The following is a 10879-nucleotide window of genomic DNA, read 5'->3' on the forward strand; positions in this document are numbered from 1 at the left end:
AATACTTTTAATGATGCATTTATTTTAAAGTATTTTTTAAAAAGAAAAAAAATATAGACGCTCCGAATATTAATTCGTAACATTTCTCCTTCGATGGGTAGTACTTCTAGGGAGGGATGTTACATCAATGCACTAGAGCGAATATATTCTTTACAGTTAATTTGTTGGCTCGTTTCATCTCTGCACCGACCCGTCGCTACTGGAACAGAATCAAACATATACTTCGTTACCTATGTGGGACTAGAGATTTGAGATTATTTTATTCTATCAAATCCCTTAAAAATCTTAGTTTTGTTGGATATACAGATGTTGGTTAGCTTTTTGACCACTATAAAGCTCGTTTATAGATGAGATATGTGTTTACTTGTAATGACATAATAATATCCTAACGCTGCACCAAATAGATTTTGGTTGCAACATCCTAAAATCATTCAGAGATTTTAACTCTCTATGAAACTAGTCAAAAATACATATGGTTATGATCTGTCATCAATCATATTCGAAATACATGTAGTCTTCCTTCTGCAATAAACACTTATTTCATATTATATGACAATACAATATGTTTTGACCAAATTAGAAGTGGCTACATCAAAGGAGACAAAACCAAACATATCTTACTAAAGTTCTTTTACACTTATGAGCTCTAGTAGAACCAAAAAATTGATGTCAAGCAAATAAGATTCAGTGAAAATCTTGTAGATTGGTTCACCAAAATATTACTGACATCAATATTTGAAAAGTTAGTGTATAACATTGGTATACAGTGACTCAACAAGCAACTAAATTAATCCCACTATAAAGAGGGGGAGCGTTTATCAAAGGGAGCACTTATCAGAGGAAGCAAATTTTTTAAGATGATCATATTTTGGACAAAATGTTTACCGTACTCTTTTTTTCTTTCACTAGGTTTTGTTCCACTGAATTTTTTTAATAAGGTTTTTATTGAGACAGTTTTAATATGTTCAACCCTATTTTATATGATATTAAATAATTATGTTCTTTTATTTTGATTTTGATTTTACTGAATTTTTTATATCAAAGTTAATATAATTATTTATAAGTGGTAGAAATCCAAGAAAGAGTGTTACATATGAAATGAATTTCCACCAAATGTGAAATCAACTAATGATGGGAGCGGTAATAAATGTGTTGTGTGAATCCATTTAAAGCAAAAGAAGTTAGTCAATTTTCTTGGGCGGTAAGGGGTGACAGAAAACTACTGTACAAACCCCCCGTTCCATCACTTGTAAACATATTGAGAAAACACAACCCTCTTTTCTTAATCACTCTCTCAATCACCCAAATTTTTGTTTCTATTTCTCTTTCCTTTTCTCTCTTTAATTCTCTTCTTATATTTGCAATTATTATTATTATTATTTACATTTATAACAAAAACTCTGTTATTGACCCCCCCCTTTTTTTTTTTTTGGGTGATGATAAATGAATAAGCATAAAAGAGACTAAAAATTAAATTGTGTATACATTATACAAAAATAAGACAAATTTATCATTAATAATATTTACGACCATGATTGCATTAGATTATCCTATTAACTTCAGGGTTACAATATAAAATATAGAATCAAATATTTATATAAAAACATATGACAACCCAATTGTAAATAAGTTCAGTCAGTAAATTTAATGGCTGAGCAAGGGGTGATCGAAACCCCTTAACAAGCAGGCTACACACCCTTAACCTTCAGTTGCCGCTTGCAGGGCTACACCCCACAATGACTCATGTCCAACCCTACGAAAATATCTTTCAAGTATTGATCAGATTGCACACTCAAATATCTTAAATTTTAGTAATAAATACTTACATAATCTATTGATTGAGATGATTTTTCTATTTAAAAATCAAAATACTAACTGAGATCCATCTATGGTTAAATCAAATGAATCACTTCTGGTCAATCTATTAGCAGTATGTTATTTTGTAAAATTTAGCAATTTCTAGGACTTCCCACAATTGCAAAGATTATGCATCATACTATGAGACTATAATTCTTTTAATGAAGTAAGCTTAAGTTAGAGGCTAAAACTATGACCGCCCGCAATTTTTGATAAGGAATATACATAATATATCAGGAACCCATAATTATCTACAGTATTTTTTAAACTACGCTAAATCAACTTGTTCGATCGGTCAAACCCTAAACCATCACACAATCTAGTTTGGTCTATATATAAATATTGATTTATTTAAAATTAGATTAAATTTGACAAAATTGTTGATTTGAAAAAAAATATTTAAAATTAGCAAAACCATGTTTATGTAATACTACATAATTTTTTGTCTTATTAAAGCTTAAAAAAAATTATAATTTATAAGATTTTAATTGAATTAATAATAAAATCTATAGTTAGTTTTTTTTTATCAGTAAAATAAAATATCAATTGTTTAATTAATATATTTAAAAAATATGATAAATATTTAATATAATTTAAAAAATATATAATAATTTAATAATAGATTAAATCGATTAATTATCTAATTAACCAATCGGGTTACGAACTAATAAGATAATCAATTCGGCCATTAATTTGATTTTAGAAATATTAATTATTTGTATGAGACCAGTTCCAGTCAAGACTTGAACTTGACTAGTAGTGTGAACCCTATTATACGAGTCATATGACTTCAGATAAGAAATGATATACTTGAGACAAGTGTAATGACTATCAAGGGCTTCCTTGTAATTAGATATTACAGTACAGAGTATATGGAGCTTATTCTCGTTATTTCAATCTTTCAGTAATCTTTATTCCTCAACATTTATCCTCTGTATGAAGATTGCTCATTCTCATCCCCATGTCTGTGAAGCTGCAAATACCAAAGAAAATAAATCCATTAGAATAAAATAACAACTCAGAGTTGAGTAGATATTTTTAAATTAAAAATAAAATAATATTTAATTATATAAATATGCGTGATAATTAATACACAAATTGATACGTCTACATAGTTTTTATCCAGTTATAATACCATTCATGAATCCTAAGAGTAAAGATGGATTCGAATAGAGTCAACCTAGATTAAATTTATATTCAACTTAAATAAACCAATTTAAGTTAGAGTCTCAAATTGAATTCAACTTGTTTATCTCTTTGACAAGTGGGTTTATTTTTTAGTGACACCATTCACTTTGCCGATAACACTGTTCTTCCTATTAACAACCCACTCTTTGACAAAATTATGCACCAATTCGAATTGAGTATTAAAATTTAAATCAATCTTAAGTTCATTTTTGTTTGGCTCGAATATTCAAGAATTATTTTAGAATGTAAATAGTAAAAAAATGTGAGAATTTTACTGAGAAATTTACTAACCAAGACGAGAGAGAGCCCAGTTATCATCATTGGCAATGTGCCAAGCAAAGTAACCAAGCAAGCTTTTCCCCTTGGCATAGTTCACCTTGGTAGAAATACTCTGAGTATCATCATAAACAATCCAGGTTGTTCCGGAATAGCAATAGTCCGAAACAACAGTGGCATTGTACACATGGGTCGCACTATTTTCAGCTATAAATTGCTTGATTTGCTTGTACCCAGTGGCTCCGCCGTTCACCAATCCACTTGTCGGCGCCCAAAAGCCATGGTTATTGGCATCGGCAAGCTCCAATGAATGGCCGAAGTAAGGAAATCCCAGGACTATTTTTTCAGGTGACAAACCAGCCTGAATCCAGGCCGTGATTCCTGCATCTCCGCTGATTTGGGTTCCGGGACTGTATAAAGCAGCCGGGGGTCCGGTGATTCTTCCGGAATCGGAATAGTAATAGAAGTCGTAGGCCATCACATTGATCCAATCCAGGCTGTTTGAAATGGCCTGGACTGGGTTGACGACACCGAAATAGTTTGAAGAGTAGGAAACTGCGGCGGAGAGAAGCAAAGCTGGCTTGCCGGAGCTTGTAGCCTCCACCGCAACGGCTGCACGCCACTCGTTGAGAAGGGAACCGAAATTAGCCATTTCCTGAGCGTTTGCTGGGTACTCCCAGTCAATGTCAAGGCCATGGAAGTTGTTGTTTCTCGCCAATTGCATCGAAGAATCGATGAATGATTTTCTTGAACTAGCCTGGCTAGCCATAGAAGCAAAAGCGGTTTTAATGGCGTCCCCACCGCCGCCGCCAATGGATAAGAGGGTTTTGACAGAAGGGTTCTTCAGTTGGACTGTTGAGGTAAAGGTGGAGAATCGGGCCTGGTTTGCAGCTGAGATGGTAACCTGGTTGGTTTCAGGATTGAGATCGGCGAAAGCACAGAAGAGGTGAGTGAAAAGAGAGGAATCGATTTCGGAAACGGCGTATTCACTGCCGGAATACCAGTAAGCAGCTTTGACGACATTTTGGCCAGCAGAGAACTGGAATTGGAGAAGAAAAAGAAGGCTGCAGGAGAGGATAGTTTTTGAAGCCATTGTTGGAGAACAGAATGCAATGTTTCTCACAAGCGTTGTATTTATATGATAAACTGAAGATTGCGTGGTCAATCGATCAATTACAGGAACCAATTGTGGCCAAGTTGTTTCTTCACAAAAAAATCCATAAAGATGGATAAGTCATACCGTGGATTATTAATTGGTCATGGTTTTCAAAAGAAGCCAAAGAAAACAAAAGGCAAATATGCATACGAGTTTACCCGAAAACCTAAAATGGGAAAATCACATATACACAATAAGAATTCATTATAAATGAAGAAAATTACAAGGCCAAACAACTATTTCCCACCTATGATTTGGTGCAAACTTAACTTTTCATCTGTTAATTATTAAAAATTCAAATACCCATTCTTCTTTTAAATTTTATTGTTACTGTCAAAGATAAAATATTTATTTAATAAAAATGTTTTAAAAACTAAAAATTTAACACATTTCTACCTTCAAGTTTAAAAACTAACAAAGTCCATCAACCAAAGTTTGAAAAACTTACATTCTCCCTTAGGGTTTTTGAAGAAGTTGTTGGCGACCAGATACGACGACGATGACGACATTCTCCCTCCCTCTTGGCTTCTCTCTTAGCGGCGGTCTATTTTCGACCATCATCAATCGTCATTTCCCTTCACCGGCCAATACACGAAAAGATTGAGAGTTGGATCTCTTCGTCGTGCAATGAAGAGACCTAGACTATGGTCTCTTTGTGTGCTAGCCAATGAGGAGAGAGAACAATCGATGGTGGTTAAAAATGGACCATTGTTGAGAGAGAAATGGGGAGGGAGGGAGAACGCAATCATTGTTGTCGTCTTCGACTATCGGCAACTACAAAAACTCTAGGGGAAAATGTAAGTTTTTCAAACTTTGGATGGGAAAAGTGGGGAAATTGTTAGTTTTTAAACCTATGAGAGAAAATATAATAAATTTATAATTTTTTAAATATTTTTATTAAATAATAATTTTACCCTTGATTGTAATAGTGAAATTTAATAGATAGATAAATATTTAAATTTTTTATAGTTAATAAGTAAAAAATTAGATTTGCACCGTGGGAAATATTCATTTGGCCAAATTACAAGGTAAACTAATATGAAAAAATCATAGATAAACTATAAATAAATAATATTATTGGGTAAAAAAATTTCTTTATTTTCTTTATTTAAGTTCTTAATCCTTTTTAGTTTTTTATATTTTGTAACAGATATTCTTACTCACACTTTACATATATATTAATATAACTTTTATATAAAAACTCTAATTGATTAACAGAGTTAGATTCAAATTAAATTAATCCTGACAAATCTTGAGCAAGTTTTTTATAATATAAATATTCATAAAGAGGGAAAAGTCATTGATTGTTATAAATATAATGAAAAATATATATAGAGGAATTTATAAGAACAAAATATAATCATAGAAAGATTGAAAAGAAGAAGAATAGAAATGCAAATTTAGGGGCGTGTATATTTAAGTGAATATTTTCTTCCCCCGATGAAGATGTAAATTTACAGGAAATTTCACCATCTCCTCCAAGATATTTACACAATTTAATTTACTCACATAAAAAGCATTAAATGCTCTTCTTCAATTTTCCATCCTCACCAAGACTTTGTTTCTCCAGCTCAATAATGCAGTCACCATTTCTTAAATGAACTCACATTTAAGTAAGCTGATTTTTATGGAAATCTATTTATGTACGCAATATTCTCTCATAGATTTCCATTACTTATAAAAATTACATTAACTTTGCTTAAAAAAAACTCAATAGGATAAAAACTAAAATAGAGAAATGTAATTAGTTAATATCCTATAAAGTAACGTTGCATGTGCTTAAATTACGTTATTAAAAACCTTATTATAAAAACTTAGTGAAAGAAAAAAGAGTATAGTGCATATTTTGTTCAAAATATGATTAACTTAAAAATTTGCTCTCTTTGATAAATATTTTCCCTCTTTGTAGTAGAATTAATTTGGTTGCTTATTGAACCGTCGCATATTAATGTTATATACTAATTTTTTAAATATTGATATTGATAATATCTTGATAAACGAATATACAAAATTTTCACTGAATCATATTTGTTTAATATCAATCTTTCTGCTATATTAGTTAAGTAAATGTTGCATAAAATTTATGCAGATCAGGTTTATGTAGAAGAAAGGGTTAAATCAGAGATTAGTTAATTAAAGTTGGTTAGCTAATATGATTACTCAATTAGAATCGAAAATGATTGATAATTCAAGATAAGACTCTTGAGTTTGACAAGTCACCATATTCATTAAACGATATTGTTTCGTGTAGAAAAGGTCAAACGATTATTTCCCACCCACGATTTGGCGAAAGAATAAATATATGTTGCTCTATAAGGAAAACTCAAATATCTATTAATAAAATTGATATTTTATTATTATTATTAAAATAATATTTTATTTTTTAATTAAAAAATTAATAATTATTAAAATGATATAATTTTAATTAATTTATATTAAATTTATGAAATTTGAGAGCTTTACAAACTAAACATTTTTTAAATTCGTGCTGGAATCTAGCCGCGGATGTAGTACTGTTGAATTAAAATTAAAAAGATAAAAATAAGAAGTGTTTTGTGCACGATAAATGAGACATGGTTTCAAGGTTATTGGATGTCATTTCAAGTGATTTAGATAGGCCATCTTGAGGCCGTTCAAGTCCATTGACGGGCCTCCCGGTGAGTGTTAGGAGAGAATTGAACCAACAAGAAGGCTTAACCAATGACCACTGTGTTTCGTGCTTGCTCCATTTTTAAGTAAAGTAATCATTGTTTTCTTTACGTGTAGTACAGTAGGAAGAAAGTTTCCATGAAACTAACCTGCTTGTCAATAACTTTGAATAATTTTTCTCACGTTTGATTGACTTGTTTTCTTCATTTCTTTCATTGGTTTTATGACTACTTCTACTGCTTTTTGTAATTCTATCATAGACTTACAAAAGTGCATTTCCTTTTGAACAATTGATGGTGGGTTAATTCTGAGTTAAGCTTTTGAGCCCTCTTGGAAAAAGACTGAGAGTTGGATCTTTTTGTCACACAATGAAGAGACCTAGACTATGATCTCTTTGTGTGATAGCCAATGAGGAGAGAGAATGATCAATAATGGTTAAAAATGGACCATTGTTGAGAGAGAAATGAGGAGGGAGAGAGAACGCAGTCATTGTTGTCGTCTTCGACTATCAGCAACTATAAAAACTCTAGGGGAAAATATAAGTTTTTCAAACTTTGAATGGGGAAAGTGGAGTAAATTGTTAGTTTTTAAACCTATGAGAGAAAATATAATGAATTTATAATTTTTTAAATATTTTTATTAAATAATAATTTTATCCTTGATTGTAATAGTGAAATTTAATAGATAGATGAATATTTAAATTTTTTTATAGTTAATAAGTGAAAAATTGGATTTGCACCAAATCTTGGGTGGGAAATATTCATTTGGCCATATTACAAGGTAAATTAATATGAAAAAAAAATCATAGATAAACTATAAATAAATAATATTATTGGGTAGAAAAATTTCTTTATTTGAGCTCTTAATCCTTTTTAGTTTTTTATATTTTTTAGCAGATATTCTCACTCACACTTTATGTACGCAACATTTTCCTATGGATTTCTACTACTTATAAAAATTATATTAACTTTGCCAAAAAAAAACTCAATAAGATAAAAACCAAAACAGAGAAATGTAATTAGTTAATGTCCTATAAAATAAGATTGTGTGTGCTTAAACTGCGTCATTAAAAACCTTATTACAAAAACTCAGTAGAACAAAACTTAGTGAAGGAAAAAAGAATATAGTGCACATTTTGTCCAAAATGTGATCAACTTAAAAATTTGCTCCACTTGATGAATGTTCCCCTTTTTTGTAGTGGGATTAATTCGGTTGTTTGTTGAGCCACCATATACCAATGTTATACACTAATTTTTCAAATATTAATATTGATAATATCTTGATAAACAAATCTGCAAGATTTTCACTGGATCGTATTTGTTTGATATCAATCTTTCTGTTATATTGGAGCTTATGAGTGTAAAAGAATTTTAATGAGATATGTTTAGTTCTATCCTCTTTAATGTATCCATCTTTAATTTGAGTAATATATGTTGTATTGTCTTCATAAAATAAGGAAGAAGTGTCTGTTGTAAAAGAAATATTATATATTCCAGATATGATAGATGAGAGACTATAATCATATACATTCTCAACTGACTTTATAGAGAACTAGAATTTTTGAATGATCTGAAGACGTTGCAACCAAAGTCTGTTTGGTGGAGCGTCAGGATATCGTTGTGTCATTATAAGTAAAAAACATATCCTATCTGTGAACAAACTTTATGAGGGTTAGAAAGATAACTGACATCTGTATATCTAACTAAACTAGAATTTTTAAGGGATTGAATGAAATAGAATAATTTCAAATCTCTAGTTCCACATAGATAATGAAATATATGTTTAATTCTATTTCAATGGCGATGGGTTAGTGCAGAGATAAATCGGGCCAATAAATTGACTGCGAATGATATAACCGGTCTAGTGTATTGGGTTAAATATAATAAGATGTCAATAACATTAAGATAAGATACTTTAAGACCAAATATATTTTCATCTTCATTTTTAGGACGAAAAGGGTTTTTTTTGGATCAATAGACTAAACAACTATTGAGATGCTCAAAGGATAAGTCTTATCCATATTAAAATATTTTAATAATTTTTCAATATATGTTGATTGATAGATAAATATTCTATTTAAATTGTGTTCGATCTGTAGGCCAAACAATATTTTGTTTTTCCGAAATCTTTTATCTCAGATTTCTTTTTTAGATATTCAATAGTTTTTTAAAGCTCTTTACGAGTACCAATTAAATTTATATCATTAACATAAACTGTTATAATAACAAATCTCGATTTTGATATTTTGATAAAGACACATGGATATATAAGGTCATTCACATAATCTTCTTTTTTCAAATATTCACTAAGGTAATTGTATCATATTATTTCGAATTGTTTTAATCTGTATAATGATCTTTGTAATTTAATTGAATATATACCCCTTAAATTAACCCTTTTTGCTTCAAACAACTTGTATCTTTCAGGAAGTTTCATATAAATTTTGGTATCCAACTTTTCATACAAATAAGTAATAACTACGTCTATTAAATGCATATCCAATCCTTCAGAGACAGTTAAACTGATTAAATATTTGAATGTAATTATATCAATTACAGGTGCATATATTTCATCAAAGTTTATACTTGGCTTTTTTTGGGAAAAGCCTTGGGTTACACGCTTGGTTTTATATCTAATAATCTCATTTTTCTCATTTTTTTTCTCACAAATGGGTTGTACATCCTGAGATATTGGAACTACAGGCTTAAACATTTGACATTTTACTAGAGAAGCTAATTCTGTTCGAATTTCTTTTTCTCATTTAGGTCAATCATGTATTTATCCGCACTCAACCACAGTATGCGGTTTAAAATCATTATCATTCATAATTTCAATAACTACTGCAAATAAAAATATATCATCAATGTTAACCGTTTAACAGTTTCACATATCTCGTATATAAAAATAATTTAAAGATATTTCAGTATTCTCATTTTTCTATTATTTAGGATTTTGTATCACTTCAGGGACTTGAATCTCTTTATGGACCATTACCTCTTCTAAAGAAATATTAGAGAGTGTAAATTTTTCTTTTATTTTAAGATTATTATGATTTATATCTGTTTAATTATTTGTCTTTCTTTTTTAAAGAACAATATCATTCAATCCAATAAGTCTATTATGTTTTTGACGTGTAATGAATTAATCAATTATAACTTGAATAAACTATTCAACAATCATATTAATTCTTGTTAGTGCATTGGCAACTGGAACATATGATTTTATCAATTTTCTTTATTTACAAATGCATCAAGTATTTGATTGACAATAATTTGTAAACACATTTTTCTCTACATTTCAGTTTCACTTTTAGATGTGTGAGGCTCTAGATGAGACATGATTGATACGTACCAGGTAAGTTCATACCTAACTTTAGGAGGTGTTTTCTTTTCTCGTAAAAGTGAAAATGTTGTCTTATCAAAATGACAATTTATAAACTATGCAGTAAAATGATCACCTATTAATGGTTTTAGATATCATATATCAAAGGTGCAATAAAGACATATACAACACAACCAAATATCCTCAAATGAGATATATTAGGTTGGTGACCAAGAATCAATTGTAGAAAAGAATATTGATGATAAGAAGAATGTTGCAAGCGAATTAATGTTGCAACATATAATATAGCATGTCCCTACATAAAAGTTGATAATTGAGTTTTTAGTAATAAGATACATGCAATTACATGAAGTTGTTTGATAAGAAACTTAGCTAATTCATTATGAGTGCAGACATATAGGACTGGATGTT

General features: G+C 30.0%; 1 protein-coding gene across 1 annotated transcript; it reads right to left on the bottom strand.

Annotated features, from left to right (window-relative positions):
* Window positions 1–2682: 2682 nt before the first annotated feature.
* LOC123194500 (class V chitinase-like) lies at window positions 2683–4491 on the bottom strand. Its single transcript, XM_044607723.1, has 2 exons — window positions 3337–4491; window positions 2683–2830 (listed from the first exon to the last, which is right to left on the bottom strand). The coding sequence occupies exons 1-2, from the start codon at window positions 4412–4414 to the stop codon at window positions 2811–2813; spliced, it is 1098 nt and encodes a 365-aa protein (XP_044463658.1). The 5' UTR covers window positions 4415–4491; the 3' UTR covers window positions 2683–2810.
* Between the last annotated feature and the right edge of the window lie 6388 nt (window positions 4492–10879).

This window comes from Mangifera indica, chromosome 13, assembly GCF_011075055.1.
Source record: "Mangifera indica cultivar Alphonso chromosome 13, CATAS_Mindica_2.1, whole genome shotgun sequence".
In the NCBI taxonomy this organism is placed as follows: Eukaryota; Viridiplantae; Streptophyta; class Magnoliopsida; order Sapindales; family Anacardiaceae; genus Mangifera; species Mangifera indica.

What these genes read in the sequence shown, in the direction of transcription:
- LOC123194500 (XM_044607723.1), bottom strand. Translation starts at nt 4,414, where the DNA reads ATGGCTTCAAAAACTATCCTCTCCTGCAGCCTTCTTTTTCTTCTCCAA. An exon ending in CTGGGCTCTCTCTCGTCTTG is followed by an intron (nt 2,831 to 3,336) that starts GTTAGTAAATTT and finishes TGGTATTTGCAG; the next exon opens with CTTCACAGACATGGGGATGA.